The sequence below is a fragment of the Meleagris gallopavo genome, chromosome 8 (genome assembly GCF_905368555.1).
Source record: "Meleagris gallopavo chromosome 8, MGAL_WU_HG_1.1, whole genome shotgun sequence".
NCBI classification, from domain to species: domain Eukaryota; kingdom Metazoa; phylum Chordata; class Aves; order Galliformes; family Phasianidae; genus Meleagris; species Meleagris gallopavo.
The window spans coordinates 23,433,738-23,452,100 of NC_139411.1; the positions used below are offsets into that span (position 1 = coordinate 23,433,738).

The 18,363-nt window shown below is 37.9% G+C and overlaps 1 protein-coding gene across 4 annotated transcripts in view; it reads left to right on the top strand.

Moving 5' to 3' along the window:
• Positions 1 to 18,363, top strand: part of SLK (STE20 like kinase) — a 46,974-nt gene that overhangs the window by 22,873 nt on the left and 5,738 nt on the right. For 2 of the 4 annotated variants that reach the window (XM_085229160.1, XM_031554501.2), the window contains 14 exons: positions 133 to 282; positions 2,040 to 2,112; positions 2,328 to 2,522; positions 3,180 to 3,261; positions 4,262 to 4,390; positions 6,330 to 7,751; positions 9,139 to 9,269; positions 9,504 to 9,627; positions 9,837 to 10,016; positions 11,642 to 11,734; positions 15,174 to 15,303; positions 15,485 to 15,609; positions 16,571 to 16,759; positions 17,115 to 17,240. In XM_085229160.1, coding sequence (XP_085085286.1) covers positions 133 to 282; positions 2,040 to 2,112; positions 2,328 to 2,522; positions 3,180 to 3,261; positions 4,262 to 4,390; positions 6,330 to 7,751; positions 9,139 to 9,269; positions 9,504 to 9,627; positions 9,837 to 10,016; positions 11,642 to 11,734; positions 15,174 to 15,303; positions 15,485 to 15,609; positions 16,571 to 16,759; positions 17,115 to 17,240 — 3,149 coding nt within the window. The remainder of the gene's footprint in view (positions 1 to 132; positions 283 to 2,039; positions 2,113 to 2,327; positions 2,523 to 3,179; positions 3,262 to 4,261; positions 4,391 to 6,329; positions 7,752 to 9,138; positions 9,270 to 9,503; positions 9,628 to 9,836; positions 10,017 to 11,641; positions 11,735 to 15,173; positions 15,304 to 15,484; positions 15,610 to 16,570; positions 16,760 to 17,114; positions 17,241 to 18,363) is intronic. The other 2 variants (XM_085229161.1, XM_085229162.1) reach the window with 2 other exon arrangements.

Sequence of the window (18,363 nt, forward strand, 5' to 3'; positions counted from 1 at the left end):
CCAAACAGAGCAATGTGGTGTTCAGAATCTGTCAGATTGATTTATTTTTTTGGACATATATGGTGGTTGCTATAAACAAATAACATAAAAATGCAAAAATTGTGTGTTTATTTCTGCCTCTTTCTTTTTCAGAGCTTGAAAGGCCATTAACAGAGCCGCAGATCAAAGTGGTGTGCAGGCAGACACTGGAAGCGTTGAACTACTTGCATGAAAATAAGATCATCCACAGAGATCTAAAAGCTGGCAATATTCTTTTCACATTGGATGGAGACATTAAACTAGGTAAGCATGTTACATATAAAACTTTCCTAGAACGTGGCATGCTTAATTATACGTTAATTTACCTTATTGTGGTAACTTCCTTTTTATAGTTTTTAGTTTTGAAAATGAACATTCTTTGCAATACTGAAAAGGGGTACCTGGAAGTGTTTTCTGTTATTTTTATTTATAACAAGAGAATAAATTTAACTATCTCAGTTTTTCCAGTAGAAAAAAGATAGGAGTTGTCTGGATCCGTTAGGTTCAGGGCTGCGTACAGGCAGATAGCTATAAGCTATTAAGATGACAGCTAATTAAGAACCTGCCCAGCTAGATTATTGGTTCATATAGGTGTGTTTTTGCATGGATTTCCTTGCACAAGGTTATTCTTTGTACCTATAGTATTGAACGATTTCATTGCATAAGGGTATTATTTGTAGCTCTGATATTTAGCACATGCCTTTCTCTTCATCCACAAATGCTGCTGATCCTTTTGCTTTTTCTTGGAAGCCTGAAGATTTTAGTCATGGACTCATTCTCATGGGGCATGTTTATAAATATAATAGAATCACCCCCTTAATTTCCAAGTATTGCTGTATAAGACAAAAATCACAGTAAGCCTTATGTGACGGAGACATGAATTTCTGTTCATTTTAATTATGAGCTGGCTCTTCCTCATATGGACTGTAACTATTTTAAGCTTTTGTCAAACTTGGCTGTAACACAGCACTGTGCAGGCTGTCAAGATACTACTTTACAGTTCAGACCAGAGTTTTCCCCCATGTATATATTTAGTGATGTATTCAGGCTTGCTGATTAAGATTTATATAAAACATTTTAAACATTTTTCAAATCTAATTTACTTTCCTTTTCTGAAGCACAGCATCCCTTGAAAAAGCATTTTAGCCCTTTTAAGTTTTCTGTACTTCTTGTTTCAGGTACAGGCAGAAGTGGATAATTTCTTGCTTTATAAATACTTGAATGGGAAATGACTTTTTCTATTGCATGTGTGCTTCATTATTTCAGTATCCGTAGTCCCCTCAATATTTCTGGTTTTGCATTTGAACAGATAGCTCTCTTAATCCTTGTTTTTTTTTTTCCCCTCATAGAGCAAAATTAGGCTTCTCAAGTGTTGAGCCCATCGAGTCAATTGGTACTGATTAAAGACAGCAGCATATGGCTATTCTGTTCCTTTTCTATAATCTGTGTATTTTCATTAAGGAAAGTCACATCCACAATAAGCCTAAGTTTATATTTAAATGTCATCTCTTTCTTTTCTTTTTTCTTTTTTAACGTAAAACACACAGTGCTTTAAAGACAAATGACAGAGAAGAAAAAGTGAAACATAAAACCTCACTTCTGGAGAATTTAAATAACAAAATCAAAAATTGAATGATTATTTGAATTAATAAGAGAGTTAATTAGCTGTATCTGAGCAATACAGCCTTCCTATACTAGTCATTTTCTAATTAAAATAATTTAACATGCTTATTCTTATTGAAATACATGCCTCTGTCCTGCCACACACAGCTCAACGTTGGCATCACTTTTTTTTAGCAACAGAAAGTAAGATTTACTCAGTATCTTTTACTAGAAATACTATGAAACCTGAATGCCTGGGTAGGCAGTTATCAAAATGCAAGTACTTCTATTTCCCTTTGAATTTTCAGTGCAGCAGAATGCCTGCTTTGGAACATAAAACATCTGAAAAACAGCTGTAAAATTGAAAATATAATGTATTTCCACCTCTGAGTTAATAGTACTTTCTCATTCATTTTAAGCGGATTTCGGAGTATCAGCTAAGAACACAAGAACCATACAAAGAAGAGATTCTTTTATCGGAACACCATACTGGTAAGTGTGCTGTTCTGCTGCATTTTAGTTAGAACCAATATCCTAATATTGCCTTTGTTGTTAATGCCATAATGCCATAAGCTTGAGAGAGCGTAAATGTATTAAGAGCAGAATCTGCTGCTTAAAAATGCTGCAATAAATTCAGATTGTTTAGAACCTTTTCCATAAGATTAGAGCGCATTTTCTAATCTGGTACTTCATTCCTCTGTTTGCAGGATGGCTCCAGAAGTAGTAATGTGTGAGACATCTAAAGACAGGCCTTACGATTACAAGGCTGACATTTGGTCTCTTGGCATTACTTTAATTGAAATGGCTCAAATAGAGCCACCTCACCATGAATTGAATCCAATGCGAGTGCTCCTGAAAATAGCAAAATCTGATCCACCTACATTAGCACAGCCTTCTAAATGGTTTGTATTTCATTTCCTACCCTCGTTTGTAGAACTTGACCGTAAGGCAATGTGTGACTTAACTTCTGTTCAGAGACACAGCACTGCTGAACTTTATGGTACTTGCTTTATGTATAAAGCCAGGTACATTTTCTATATATACTCTGTGTGTTTCATTTGTTTATAATCTGATACAGCGGGGACTATGGTGACTTTGTTGTAGTTTTAAACAGAAGACTTAATACTGAAATATTACAGAATATGAGGACTTGCCAGTTTTGCATTAAAATATATGAAAAATAGCCTTTTACAAATGCAGTTCAGGACCATCTCAAAATTGGGAAACAAGAGAGTTAAGTATTTTTATACTGAGAAGACATAAAAAAGCTGTTATCTACTTGATGACTGTGATATCCTTGTGAGATTCAGTTAATGGTATAGCAGATGGGTTGTATTGTAAATTCAGAGCCAAAAGTAAACTCTTCTATAAATAGAAGAATGTATTTAAGATGACATGAGCCACATTGGTCTTTCCATCCATATACTGTCTTTGTCTAAATCAATAGAAGGAACTGAAGTTGTAGTGTAGGTGCACACGAAAGCAAAAAAAATGTTTCACTATGCACTGATCTCATGTCAAGACGAAAGAAAAGACACTGCTGGTTTGTTTTGTTGTAGGTCATCGGATTTTAAAGACTTTCTGAAGAAATGTTTGGAAAAGAATGTAGATTTGAGGTGGAGTGCAACCCAACTCCTACAGGTATGAGGAATTAATTCTTCAGAACTGTTGTTTGAAGACAAACATTTTATATTCGTTTAAAAGCAGAGTAACTATTTAAATATATTCAGGTGTTTGAGGTATTTGTATACTATGATTTCAATACTGTTGGAAGATATTTTTCAGTAAAACCTGATGAAATAAAACAAAGTGCAGATCAAATTCTCTGTTTACATGTTTGGATGAGTTGTAATTAATTACTTTGCATAAGTATTTAAATTATACTTTGATGCTTCTAATGGGTAGGGCTGATACTTACGTAAGTAGTCATTTGCTGACAGGTGTTCGAAAAGCTTTAGTGCTCGGCTGCCTCCTGTAATGCTGTCACTGCAGAATAGCTCAACAGAAGTAGATGTGAGCAGGTGCATTTGATTCTGTTTAACGTCAGCACACATTTACTTTATCCGGAATACATCTGACATGTTGAATAGGTTTAAGGAGAAGGGCCAATCAGAGAAAGAAGATTAAGATGGTAGGAGTAGGAGAAGAGCGGGTATCTGCTTTCCCTTAAAGAAAAATGCAGAATTCTATGTTCTTGTTAGGGAAAAACATTACAAAGGAAAAACCCATTTTTTTCTAAAAAGTATTTCTAGATAAAACTTCCCAGGACATAATTTTACTGTGGAACTGAAAAGAAATGAAAACCATTTCCAGGAAAAATAACCTTTTAAAAAATCTTTCTACTTTTATTCTTTGGACTATGAAAAAGGTTAGTAGAAATGAATAATGTGTGTTTTTAGCATTTTTGTTAGACTTCTTACACAGTCTATTTGATTACAAATGTTTTGAATTTAAAACTTGAGCAGAAAGAAATAAAACAGTTATGATTAATGTTAAAATTAATGTGAGTTTTAAAGTTTGAGAGAATCAGTAATGTTTCTCTGAAGCTGATATTTCTTTTAAGATGTATTTTTCAAATTGTGTACAGTGAGGTTAGCACTTAATGATGAGCTTTTTTTTTTTTTTTTATTACTTTCACAAGCATCCATTTGTTACTGTTACTTCCAATAAGCCAATAAGAGAATTGATTGCAGAAGCTAAGGCAGAAGTTACGGAAGAAGTGGAAGATGGTAAAGATGAGGATGAAGAAGAGGAAACAGACAATTCTCTGGTCAGTTTGAAATTTAGTTGTTTAAATATACAGATAGTTTCAATCACCAATTTTCTATGGAGTTCTCAATTTTCTGATGTTCTACCCAACTTTCACTTCAAGTCATCTAAGCGTTACAGCATAAACATAAGATACCTTATTACAAAACAGTCAGTGCTTTCAAAATTAGTTTGCTCTTAAGCTCATTAAGAACTAATAATGAAGTCTGTTGCCTTCATTTATTTTTACATGTATATGCAGTGTAGAATGTTTATGTATAAAATGTTTAAGTCTAAATGACTAGATGAATAAAAAACATATTTGTATATTTCATATGATGCTTAAACCAAGAAGGAAAGTGTGCAAGTGTAATACAGCAAGCTAAGTATGACTGTCAAAAAAAAAAAAAATAACCCAAAGTCAAGGAAACAAATTTACCTAGAGGAGATTGTATCTGTGTGTTTTTAAAGCTGCTTAAGAGTCCTACAGCAGATTCAGTTTGTTGGAGCACAAAGCCCCGACGTTCAGTTCTGTGGTGGCAGGCTGCAGTGTACATGTAGTGGCTCTCTGGTACAACTGATTCAAGCACTGTCAGCTCTGACGGTGACCAGTACTGCTAGTGGCTGCCATTACCAGCACAAGAAGTACACCTCCATTCTCTCCTCATACCTCACTGAACCGCTTGTGTTCCCTGGCCTCCATAGCACTTTCACCCCAAGAAAATCTCCAGCAGTGTGTGTTCTCACCAGCTTTCTCCAGGACTTATTCTCAGTCCCCTGGAGCATCACCCACCACCTCCATCAGCTGATTAGCAGTTAAGCTATCGATCACCAGATGAGTTGGGGGTGAAGGTCACCATGCAACTCAAAGAAGTTGCACAGTAACTTAAGCAATTGTGTCTCGGTGCTGTGGACTACTTGAGAATGGTTCCTGGCCCAGCCTAGGGAGCTGTGACGTAGATACATTTACTGTACTGCATTTGTTTTAAAAACTGCTTGGAGAACACTAAGCTTCTAGAATGACACAAACAGAAGGGTCTGTTACATGCACTTTTAGATTAAAAAGTTGTTTTCTTCCTGCTTAGGGAAGCTGTCAGGCGTAGGACGTGTATGGTCGTAGCCATGCTTGGTACAATAGCTAGCCTAGTACATTCCCACTGGCAAATCAAAAGCCTGATCTGGAAATTACAGGGTTCTAGCAGTAAGTACAGCCAGAGGTAATCACTTTGAACAGTGGAAGAGCAATTATGGTTAAAATGATTCTTCATGGTATATTCTTTTTTACATCTGTATGTAATCTCATAATCATTCAGATTTCAGCAACAGCAATTTCTACAGTTATGTAACTGTTTCTATTCCAGTGCAGTAACACTACTTACTCAGCTGTGCTGGAAGTTTTCACCATTTTAATGGAGCTTTACTGTGATTTAAAAGACAAAAAGTGTTTCTATCAAAGAACAAAAGGAGAGATGATATATTTGATGAAGCGGAAGGGATTCTTAGTATTGAATTTTATCAGTTCTACACTAATTAAAACTGTGTTAGTCCTTCCTACCAAACTGACCCAAAGACGTGTTTTTCAAATCTGGATGTAGATGGGACTACCAGGGAAAATAAAGGAATAAAATAAGGAGCAATGGGATTGCATAAAGACTCCTGAGGATTCCGTGAAGTCTGCTGCCTGGCAGTAGACTGACTGTGATCCCTTTTCTTCAATCACAGTATATTTTATTAAATTCTGAGGAATGGGAGAGCATTTTCGGGAAATGTTCTGTTCAGAGCCCAGCTACAGTTCAGGCATTTGTCCTCTGGTAACACCTAATGAAGTGCTCTCAAACTATAGCATTCAAGTAATGTTTTCTGTAAACACAATGTATTCATCTCTTTGGATATTCTTCAATAGAACTGTGCTTTAAGTAAATTTGAAGTGATTAAATATCTTTCTTCCTTTAATTTTTCAGCAGTTACCTGCAGACAAGCGTGCATCTTCTGACCTTAGTATTGCCAGCTCTGAAGAGGATAAGCTCTCACAGAATGCCTCTGTTCTGGAATCACTTTCTGAGAAAACAGAAAGTAATGCAATTGAGGAGAAAAGCAACACTATATTTCCAGATGGTAAAACAATTGAAGATGACTCTCAGGACATTAAAGTTAGGAAAACAGCTGAAAGCATACCTGATGTTGTTGGTGGTGATATCAAAGTGCAGAATGGTTCTGTGCCAACTGGTGAAGTTGAGGAAGGCAAAATATTGCCAGCTGAAAAGAATACAGAAAGTCCGGAAGCAACAGCTGAAGATGCAGAACCTCAGAAAGGAAGGAAAGAACTTGATGCAGTAACAATATCAGAAATAAAGGATGAACACAACTTAAAAACGGAGAAAGAAAATGACATAGGAAATGAACAAAGAGAGGAAAATGAACTGAAAGTAGTTCCTAGAGTTGATGACAGTGTAGAAACTGGAGAAGCCGTTTCTGAGGAAACTGGTGAAAAAGAAGAGGAAATCAGAATAGATCTCCCAGAGAGTGAAAATGAAAAGGTCACTGCAGAAAATATCATAGAGCAAAAGGAAGATGAAGACGAAGCTCAGAAAGAGACAATAACAGATGTCACTACAGACTCTGTACCTAGTGCTGAGGATAAAGTGTCAGATGAAGAAAAGGAACTCATAAAGCATGGAATTGAAAACATTAAGGAGATAGGTGGTATTGCTGAAACACAGATCAGCGATGGGGATAAAATACCTGAGACGTCGGATAAGCCAGTGGAAAGTCAGGCTAAGCAGGTCCTTGAGATAATCAGCTCTGAAGAAACTCTATCAGAAAGCCAAGATAAAGAGATCAAAGTGGAGGAGAAGCTGGCAGAAAGTGAAAATGAGAATATCTGTAAAATAAGTAGCATGGAGGAAATGGAGAGCAAAGACTCTGGAGAAGATGATGTAGGCCAGAAGGCAAAACAGGACAAGCCTGAGGAGATTTCTCATAAAATGGTGGATGAACAGACTGAGATGGACCAGAATCCAGAAGAGCACGGAGCTGAGAATATCCAGGAAAACAATATCCGAATGGGCAAAGAGCAACCAGAAGTTTCTTCTGATAAAATAATGAAGAACAAGCTTCAAGACACTACCAGCAAACAAGCTGATGACTCTGAACTCACTCCAGTTCCCAGTATTAGTATTAGCACTGAAGAAAATAATGGGAAGGTCAAAATAGATAATCAAGACAGTACTGAAACGTTACAGCAGCTAGAATCTGAGAACCTGAAGGAAAATGATGCAGATTCAGGCACGGGTTCTACTGCAGATAACAGCAGCATTGATTTGAACTTGTCAATTTCTAGTTTCCTCAGTAAAAACAAGGAGACAGGATCAATATCTTTACAGGTAAGTATAAGCAACATTTTTAATATAAAATCCCATGCGAATCCTGTATGAATACTAAATGGAATACTAAATGCAATACTAAAACCATCTCCAAGTTTGACATTTGTAACTAAGAAAACAGACTGAAAAACTTCTATGGCTGTGTGGAATATAGAAAAGTGTGTGAATGGGGATGTTCTGCATTATGCATTCAGTGCATGTCTGGGTTTTGTGCAACCAAGCTAGTAGCTACAGAACTGCTCATTATCTCCTTAATTTGTTTTATGGTTGTATTCTAATAAAACAAAGTATATGTAACAAAGTTTAACTATTAAACACAAAGATTTGTGCACAGCTATAATTCAGAGCTAATATTAGAGAATACTGGTTTGGTGCCTTACCCTGCTCAGAATCCCTGCTTTACCAGGACAAATCTCTTTCAGTGTCTGAATCTCATGTTGAATTCCTGTCACTTCCATCTTATATTTCTGTTTAGATTTAAAAGATCTAAGGCAGACCATCTTGAGTTTGTGAATGCCAGACACTGCTCCTTTGTACCGTATTGCAGCAGTAATGCTGGGATGAATGAGCTCATTTGGATAAAGCACATTTCAGAATATGAACCTGACTTATATCTTTATACTGATCTGATTATAGCCACACTAAGATAGTAACTGTGTAATCATGAGTTTGAAATAAAACAACAACAAACAAACAAAGGACAACTTGAAATAGCTGTGCTATCACAACTTCAATGCGTTAGCGGTAGCCTTAACAAAATGGAGGCAAAGTTTCAGCTGGGGTCTCTTTTGTCGGGTAATGAAACAACAGCAGCCCTGAAAAGTGGGAATTACTCTCATTCTGTCAGCAAGGTCCTCATCACGTGAGTACTGGCTGCCGTCCTGTAAGAATTAAAATCAAAACCAACCAAAACAACAGCGTGTTGCTAATTGCATTTATTTCCAAAGCGCAGGTGAGCAGATCAGTAAAACAGCGCTGGGTTTCAGTGTTGATTTTCTCAATTAGATTCCTTTATTGCTGACTGAGAAAAATTATAGGCAAAAGCAGGCAGTAATTGTGACTCTTCAGCTCTTGAAAATCAAACTGAGTCTGTTTTGGTCAGGGCTTATCAGTTATTTTTTCCTCTGAATGGCAATTTGGATAACCAATAATCAGTTTTCCTTTGAGTAAAGAATGTTTCATTTCGTGACAATTTTTCAAGTTCTCACTAAGTAAATCAGGTACTTGATAAGCAAGATGCCCTGATTGCTATACAGGATGCCTCCATACAAACACTGAAATAATTTAATATTAAGATAATTAAAAAAAAAAAAAAGAAAAAAGAAAAAAAAAAAAGGAAGAGTGAATACAGCTTAAATACAGACCAATTTCCCTATGCTTTATTCAGGAAACCAGGAGACAGAAGAAAACTTTAAAGAAAACTCGGAAGTTTGTTGTTGATGGAGTAGAAGTGAGTGTAACAACATCCAAAATAGTTACTGAAAATGACTCCAAAAGTGAAGAAATGAGATTTCTGCGGTAAGCTTTTCCAAAAGTAAATTTTGCAAGAGATTACAGTGTCTTGAACGTAACAGTTGTTTTTTGTCATATTTGAGGACTTGTGTTTTTTTTCTGTCCATAGAAATAAATGCAAACTGTTTCTCAATGAGAGGATTCAAAACTAGCTTTACTGGATCTAAGTTGTCAGTGCTTTTTCTTTTGTAATTTTCTTCTGTTTTCCTGTCAATATGAACTGTTTCTTTTTATTTTTAGGCGTCAGGAGCTGAGAGAACTGAGGCTTCTTCAGAAAGAGGAGCAGAGAGCCCAACAGCAGCTCAGCAATAAGCTCCTGCAACAGCGGGAACAGATGTACAGGCGTTTTGAACAGGAAATGACAGTGAGTTTTTGAATTTTGGTGCCCTTACAATGTGTCATCTTGACAGTCGGCAGAATGCTAGTAGCAACAATATAGGCATTTCCTTCTATGATGGCTATGGTTCAGTCATCATTCTTGCTAATAACGGCAACGGGTTTGCATTACGGGGTCCTTAGCTCATATGCTAGAACGTACTGCCTGCCAGCTGTGCTTTTTTGTTGTCTTAACAGAGTAAGAAGCGGCAGTACGACCAAGAAATAGAGAATCTGGAGAAGCAACAGAAGCAGACAATAGAGCGCTTGGAGCAGGAGCACACAAATCGGTTACGAGATGAAGCGAAGCGCATCAAAGCAGAGCAGGAGAAAGAGCTGTCCAAATTCCAGAACATGCTGAAGAACAAGAAGAAGGAGGTAAGAGGCAAGGATGGTTGTACGGAAAACAAAGAGTATGGCCACAGCAAATGGTTGAGGTTAGGTCTCCCAAAACCCTGTGTGCTGTTATCTGAAGTGTCAGTTATGTTGGTTCTGTTCTTTAACTCCTAAGAGAGAGCTAAGAGAAGAAAATCTGATGGTCTAAAATCTTTTCCAGTTAATTTCATGTGTGTTGTAGAGCTTAGGCAAAGTGACGCTGACACCTCATGCTGTTAATTTATTTGCATTCGAATAAGAGGAGTGGTGTACCTTTGTGTATTTAGTATCATAGAAGTTGCCTTATTTCATTCTCAGATAATTTTTGTTGTGCTTGTTTGTATATAAATGTCTCCAGTGTTTGCTCTTAGACTTCCAGAGATTTCTTTAAAAAAAAAAAAAAAAACTGTACTGCCCGTACTTTTGCATAGAATGATCCCATAGTACAAAAGTGTATAGAAAAAAAAAAATGTTGTGTTTAGTGTGAACTGTATGCTTGTAAATAACCATTTTCTTCTTTTTGTGGAACCTCTTGCATTTTTGAGTCTCTTTCTGTTTACTGGTGATTGGGTCCTACATGGGAAAGCGGGAAGAATTTTATATATTGCTCTGAGCTAAAAGCAATTCTTTCACAGAAACAGGAATAGCATGTGGTGATTTGGACTCTGTTTTCTGATGATGCTTCCAGTATTAAACAAACAGACATTTGTTTCTGGCTGTAGGGCTTTGTATTTACAGCTTAAGAGGGCGAACTAGAGTTTGAAGGAAAACGCAGCTGGTGCTCTAAGCTACCCGTGCTACATTGAGGTGTGTGCAGTGTTCATTTTTTGAATTCTTACAATTTAAAAAAACAAAACAAAACAACAGCAAAAGCAAACAAAACCCACAACAAAACGACCATCAGCAAAGTAACGGATTCATGTGCATATTAGCCTGATTAGCCAGGTTATATTTCTTCTATTCCTGTCTCAAACTGAAACCGTTTCATTCCAGCATGTGTACCGAAAACTTTCTTAAAAACAATTAGTCATTGGTGGTTTTTGCTTTTAAATTCTTCTGAACATTTACAACCACTTAATATTTTTTCTATGATCATTGTTAAGACTTGCCCTGCATAGATGTTGTTTGTGGTTGTGATGCTTAACAAGAGCATCTTATAAATTCATGTTCTGGATAGTGTCAGAAATGGCTCTCTTTACTGAGGACTTATTTAAGCTTCCAACAATTTTTCACAGCTTTACTGTGAAATAATCATACTCTGCAGTCCCTTTTACAGTAGTGCTTCAAGAAAATACCACTTTTGCAAGTGGTGTTTTTCTCAACTATTGCCTATTCTAGCTGCTGCATGAAAAAGCAAGCAACTGCCATTTCTGAGAGCACCAGACAGCATGTGCATGCAAAAAGAAGCTGTTATACACCTCCTTCCTGCACTGGCATACCTAAAGCATGCATTGCTCTGTCTCTTTTCACTAAGCTCTTTTCACTAAACTAACATCCCTGCCACTGAAGTATTGCACGCTTTCCAGTATACCTCTAGTGCTTGATCTGCACATCTTATGTTCACAATAATGCTTGCTGCGGAGAAAGTGTTCTTTTTGCCACCTTCTGCATGCTTATATACACTGTAGGTTTTTTGTGAAGTGGAGAAAGCACCAAAAGAGCTGAGAAAAGAGCTCCTGAAACGCAAGAAAGAGGAGCTTGCACAAAGCCAGCATGCTCAGGTAACAGCGGCAGCTTCAAGCTACTAAAATACAAAAGGCAGCAGTATTTGCACAGCTCCATAATTTCACTTGTTGTTGTTGAGTGAATATGAAACTTAACTCAGACTAACTCTATGTATGCTCTTTCTTCAAATACTTCCCTATCACTTCCCATACAGTATAGTGTGTAGAAATGCAGGAGCAGTGACTTCCAGGTTTGTGCTGTTAAGCGTAACATTATGTATGGTGTGTCAGAAAACTGTATTTTACTATGACAAGTTCCACTGCAGTGCTTTTATGTGCTGTGAGTACTTCCACAGGTCCATCAAATTATAAAAGAAGTTATTTTTTGAGTAATATAATCACAGAGGTGGAAAACACATAGGATCTGTAAGCACAAGGCATCATTCTAAGCAGCACAATAGATTATCACAGATCACAGAATGATTGGGCCGGAGGGCATCCTAAGGGCTGTTCAGTTCCACCCCCTGCCATGAGCTGGGTGCCCTCTCCAGATCAGGGCCCAGGGCCCCATCCAACCCAGCTTTGGGCAGCTCCAGTGATGGGGCACCCAGCGCTCTGGGCAGCAGTGCCAGCACCTCACCTCCCTGTGGGGCAGAGAGTATTTGATCTAAATCTCCCCTTCTTTTTGTTTGTCCTATCACTACATGCCCTTGTGAAAAGTCTCCTTCTAAAAGATTAGGTCAAATGAGTTTATATAATGCCTAAACACAGGTGAATGGAAACTAGAAGATATTGTAGCTTCATGCCTTCAAATTTGCTGCCTTTACGTGAGCTGTCTGGAAAGGGGCTTGCTAATATTTCAGAATGTGTTTGTGGTGGCCATAGCCTGTACAAGAGCAAATTTGCCCACAACAGAGCAGTTTTGGATCGAGTAACTTAGATTAAATGTTCATGTGAGTGACTTGGCAGAAAATAACAGCAACGTTGTTTGATTACATGTCCTGTTCAGGAGGGGATTTCCCGGCATAGAATTTGATTGAGTTGCAGCACTCTCCATGCTGAGGATTTGTGTCTCTGATGTTGTTAAGGAAACAATTCAGGAACTGAATGTTTGCAATGTTTGTGATGACTTTGTTTCCTTTGCTGGTTTCAGTTTGTTGAAGAAAGTTTTAAAGGTGGAAGATCCTTACTTGGAATGGTGCAGTAGTAGACAAAGTGCAAATGTTCCATTTTAATATCCAAAAATTCTCTGTGTCTATTTTGTTCCATTAGCCTTGAGGTTTTAAATGTATATTATTGACACACAGCAGAGACTCGCTGCTTCTTTTTTTTTTTTTAAGACCAGCACTATATTTCATTGTATTCTGACATAGGAAGTACATTGTGTCCCACAGGGCGTTGCTCAGGTTATGATTCAGTCTTTTCAGTTGTCTTCATGTACGCTTTTCAACGCACAAATGCAGGATGTAAGTCCCGAAATACAAACCAAGAAGTTTTATTTCCCTAATGTTCCAGATGTTTTCTCTTCTCTTTTTGCTCATATGTGCTGATCAGTTTCACTGCTGCCTCCAAACAAGTTAGCACAAATAACTACACTATATATAATAAAAGGACAGCATCGCTAACTCTGGGCAGAGCACTCAAGTTTCTCACAAAGGTGATACAGTAATGTTCTCAGGTGTTTATTTGTTCAGCACATGTGAGAAACACTTGTGTGACTTGAATGCTGTGTGTGCAGTGAAATTTTGGACTGTAAAGATCCTGGTTTAAGATACTGGGCAAAACCAAGCAGTGATTTTAAAGAGGCAAACTGGCTTTTGCACCATCCAGCATGTTTCTGGGTAAGATCTATGATCTTTGTTGCATGACTGCTTTCTGAGATTGCCAGGTTTACCTCAGTGCTAACAATTAGCAAGGATTTTTTGTGTGTGTTTTGAGGGTTTTTTTAATGTGTTCTAGGTAGATATGGAAGCAATATTTAAATGATTGACAGTAAATCCCCAGCATAACTTTTTTGACTGTGACTATACTAGAACAGCTCTGCACTTTCCAGATAAAAAAAGATTACTAGGAGATCAAACATAGTATTAATTCTGTGCCTGCTTGCTCAAAATCAACTTTTAGTTTTCTCCTTTTCCAACTAGAAAGGGAAACACAACAGTTTTTCCATCAGTTCATATATTTGATTAGGAATGCCTGATGTCATTCACAAACCTGGCCTCCCAGTCTGTTTTGTACCCTCAGCTCTGCTCCTTTCTGAACTTGCAGCAACTTATTCCACCTCTGGTTTTCTGTTGTCTGTGTAAGCTTAACTCTGCTGCCCACTGGGAGACACGAAAGACTTGTCTATTTCTCGGTAACGTTGCATGAAAATGAAGACCAAGATTCTCCTGGTCATAATACAAAGTATTTTTAATTCACATGTAGTTCTGCATGTTGCTGATGGCTCTTAGCAAGGCTCAGTAAAAAGAGAACAGATCACTAGCTCAGGAGGCCCTTGCAGTGTTCACCTGCAGTATTTTCAGCCTCACGCCATCTCCCATCCAGCAAGCCATCTTTAACTTCACTGTGTGTAACAGCAAATGCCTCAGCTGCCTGTTTTGGCTCAGAAAGACACTGCCATCGTGGGTTTTTTTAACCTTTAAGTCCTAGTAGAAACATCTGCATTAATTTCTTGAAGTGTGTGTTGTGTGCATGCCTGTGTGCTGGCAGATGTGGTCTGAGGTTGGGTTTTCTTGATAGTTGCAAAGAAGAAATTCAGTGGTATGTTCTTGCAGTGTGGACTATTACTATTCTCTGTTCTTCGTGATGTGATGCAGAGCCTGAGGTACCTTGGACAATGGGAAGGTGCAGGAGATACACAGACTGCATCACGCAGAGGCAAATCATTTGTGAGCATCCAGGTCAGCTCTGGCATGCTGAGCGCAGTAGTGCTGCAGAGTGCAATTCCCACAAAAGCCATTGGGTGTCTTCTTTGCAGTGTCACAGGACCTCAAACCTCAGTCAGTATCTTTGCATTCATGAAGTGATAAACAACTTGACATTGAGACGCAATTCTGAAACTAACACATAAATAACTTGGCTTTACCTAATAATTCAAAGCAAAAAAAAAATAATCATAAATGCTTCTGTTTTCTTACACCCACAAATCCATAACCGTTGATACAACTGAGATCAACTATATGTTCAGCATGCTTGTCTTTGCTACCTTTAAACTGCAGCTTTTTTAGAGGAGAGATGGAATGAATTGTAGGTTATTGGTTAGTCTGTTGTCCTTGGTCTTATTTCTGAAAGTATAATTAAATATTAAGCATTCTCTTGTCTACTCTATATGTAGAAAATTCAACAGATAATTCTGTAGCTGAGGCACGTTAGCTCAAATCTCTGTAGCTGAACTTGTTTTCGTGTATCGTTCTCTCATTCTGAGAGAATTGGGAATTTCATTCAAATGCCACGTGGCTGGAAGTACAATATTTAATTCATTGCTTTTCACCAGGAGCAGGAGTTTGTACAGAAGCAGCAACAAGAACTGGATGCATCTCTGAAGAAAATTATTCAGCAGCAAAAGACAGAACTAGCCACTATTGAACGAGATTGCCTCAACAGCAAACAGCAGCTCATGAGAGGTCAGTCTTTCCTTACAGGTAGATATTTGTGCTGCATTTCAATAAAACGATAATAGGGAATAATCTGCTTATAGAATAGCACTGCTCTTAAAATGTGATTGTAGGCCACTTGTAAACATACACTTGCAGGTGGGTTAGAAAGGATTGTGTTGTACTTTCTAAACCTGCCTTCTCTCTGCAGCTCGCGAAGCTGCCATCTGGGAGCTGGAGGAGCGACATCTACAAGAGAAACACCAGCTCCTCAAACAGCAACTGAAGGATCAGTACTTCATGCAGAGGCATCAGCTGCTTAAGAGGCATGAAAAGGTCAGTGTTGACTTTGACACTTTCTTCTGTGTAATATAATCTCCTTCTTTTCTTTTTTTTTTTTAATCAGTCTCTGTGGAAGCTGTTTGCTTAGGCAATACCCACGTGGGTATTTCCATGCTGCATAGATTCTGTACTTCTGTTGGAATAAAGATAAACCTTGATCTTGCTTCACTAACAGTAGTACATTGAAGTATGAGGAGTCCTATTTTTACCTTTTGATTCCTTTAAAAAAGAAATCCACAAAATAACAACAAAACCACCACCATCCTTTTGCTATTCAAAATAACAAATAGTGCTTGTGCATAAAAATTAATAGAGTTTTGGCTTGTGGTTAAATAAATCTAATCATTAGTAAATCGTCCTGGAATTCAATGAGCAGAATGAGAAACTAGATGAGCTTTGGGCCAAGAAATCTGTCTCTGTGTAGCTAAATCCTGTAAAAGCTCAGAAGGCAACACATTTACTACAAGGCATTTAACTTTTTTCTAATAGAATATACTAAATAAAGCAGTACAGTTCTTGGAAATCTAAACCCAATACAGAGAAAGACAATAGGATTTCCTTGGTCACTGGATCAGAATTGGCTTCCACTGCAAACTGACCTCTATGTATTTGGGCATTTGTATTTTAATCCCCATAATGGCTGCTGCTTTCATTGCAATAGTGGAAGTTCAGTTCTACAGAAGCTTCTTCTCTTGAATAGCACAGACACTTTAAAAAATACAATTCAGGAGTTGAGCAACCATGGGTAAAGTGTATCTGTCTGTCTTCAAACATTAAAGAATTTTCTATGGGTTGAGCATGATCCAGAGCTCTCTGGAATTAAAGGAAGACCTCATCCGCCCCTTTGGTATCATAAGGGCAGAGTCTCATTTCTCAGACAACATGTGCATTGATGAGAAGAGATGCTCTAATGTAAGAGGTATTCTGCAACATTTCCATGTGGTTAATGTTTTAGGAAACAGAACAAATGCAGAGATACAACCAGCGCCTTATTGAAGAGCTAAAGAACAAGCAAACTCAGGAAAGAGCCAGACTGCCTAAGATCCAGCGAAGTGAAGCAAAGACTCGAATGGCTATGTTTAAGAAAAGTTTAAGAATTAATTCATTAGCCTCTCCAGATCAAGATCGTGAAAAGATTAAGCAGGTAATTAACAAAAATGATCTTAATGGTGTAAATGCTTGATGTGACATAAACACAGATGTGATCATGGGACAGAATGCACTCTACAAGCCTGCAGGTGGTACAGAACTAGGTTGATGTATGGATGTCTGCTGCCGTTCAGAAGGACCAGTCAAGCTGGAGAAGGGGGCAGACATGATCCTCATGAAGTTCAACCAAGTCCTCCACCTCATGGCCATTAAAAATATGTAAATATTTTAGAATCATTCAATTCAGTAATACTCTATGCCGTATGTATTCGTCCTGTCACATACAGTTTATCTATTCAGATAAATTGTTGTCTCTAGGGGCATAATCTAAATTGTTTTTTCAATTGTAGTTTGCAATCCAAGAAGAAAAGAGACAGAAAAATGAGAGACTGGCGCAGCATCAGAAACATGAAAATCAAATGCGGGACCTTCAGTTGCAGTGTGAAGCAAACATCAGAGAACTGCATCAGCTACAGGTTAAAAATAGATGATAGTAGATAGACATCCAGTGGGAAGATTTTGCTTTGCATGTGTCTGTTACTAACCTGAAACATTTTTTCCTGTATTTTTCCTCACGTGAATTCTTTCAATTTTGCTTTCAAAGGCCTGCAGTGTACTATTTAACCAGACTCAGAAACTTGCATTACTAAGAAATCATTTTATGCCCAAGAAGATCATGAGCCATAAGCAAATGATCACTCTCAGACTATTTACCAAGTTCCTAGTGCTGTTCTGTGTAGGCAACATCTCCTTTTAACCTGCTCTTGCTCAAATGTCAATAATCACAACAGAGGTAGGCAGCACCAGGCACTGCCCACAAGACATTCAAAGCAATACAAATCTTTTAGTGGCCAAGGAAGCTAGATTTACTGATCACTTTTCTTGCCTCCTGTGAATGCCCCCTGGCTGTGCTAGTAATATACCTCAGTAAAACCCCAAATACTGTGGGAACTTGTATGAGACTCAGCTCAAGTAAAATTGAGCAGATTAGGGCTGCTCTGAGCCTCCAACCAAGAGAAGTTGGCCCTTAGCTGCCAAGTGCTTTTTATTCCTGGTTGTTTTTTTTTCTTTTTTTCATACTCTGCATCAGACCCAGTAGGGCCTGCAGCTATAGAAACGAGAAGGGTTTTAGGGGCTGCAATTACCAGCTGCTCTTAATACAAAGATTTGATGCAGCCAAATACTTAACTATTAACTTGCCATGCTTCAAAGTTTCCTCTGTAAGTTAAGCAAATGCGTGTACAATTTAAAGAATGTGAAGCTGGTGTGTGATTTGATGACCTTTCTCGTTACAGGGTGTTCTGAGGCTGCTTCAGTGCAAGCACCTCTCTCTCTCTAGACCCCATTTGTTAGGCTCAGCTCCATAGCACTGACAGTTGAAATTCTCAGCTCCTATGCTGCAAATCCTGCTTCGTTTCCAATGTCATTAATTTTAATAAATTAAAAAACTTTCTTTAGGAAGCAAAGCAGAAATGCTGCATGACCTCGGATAGCACTATTAGGCTGTAAACTCAGCGCTGACTAACGCTGTCAGCTGCTCCTTTAGTGCCAGTCAATGGTGTGGATTTACAAGTATTTCTTATCTCAATTGGTTCTGAT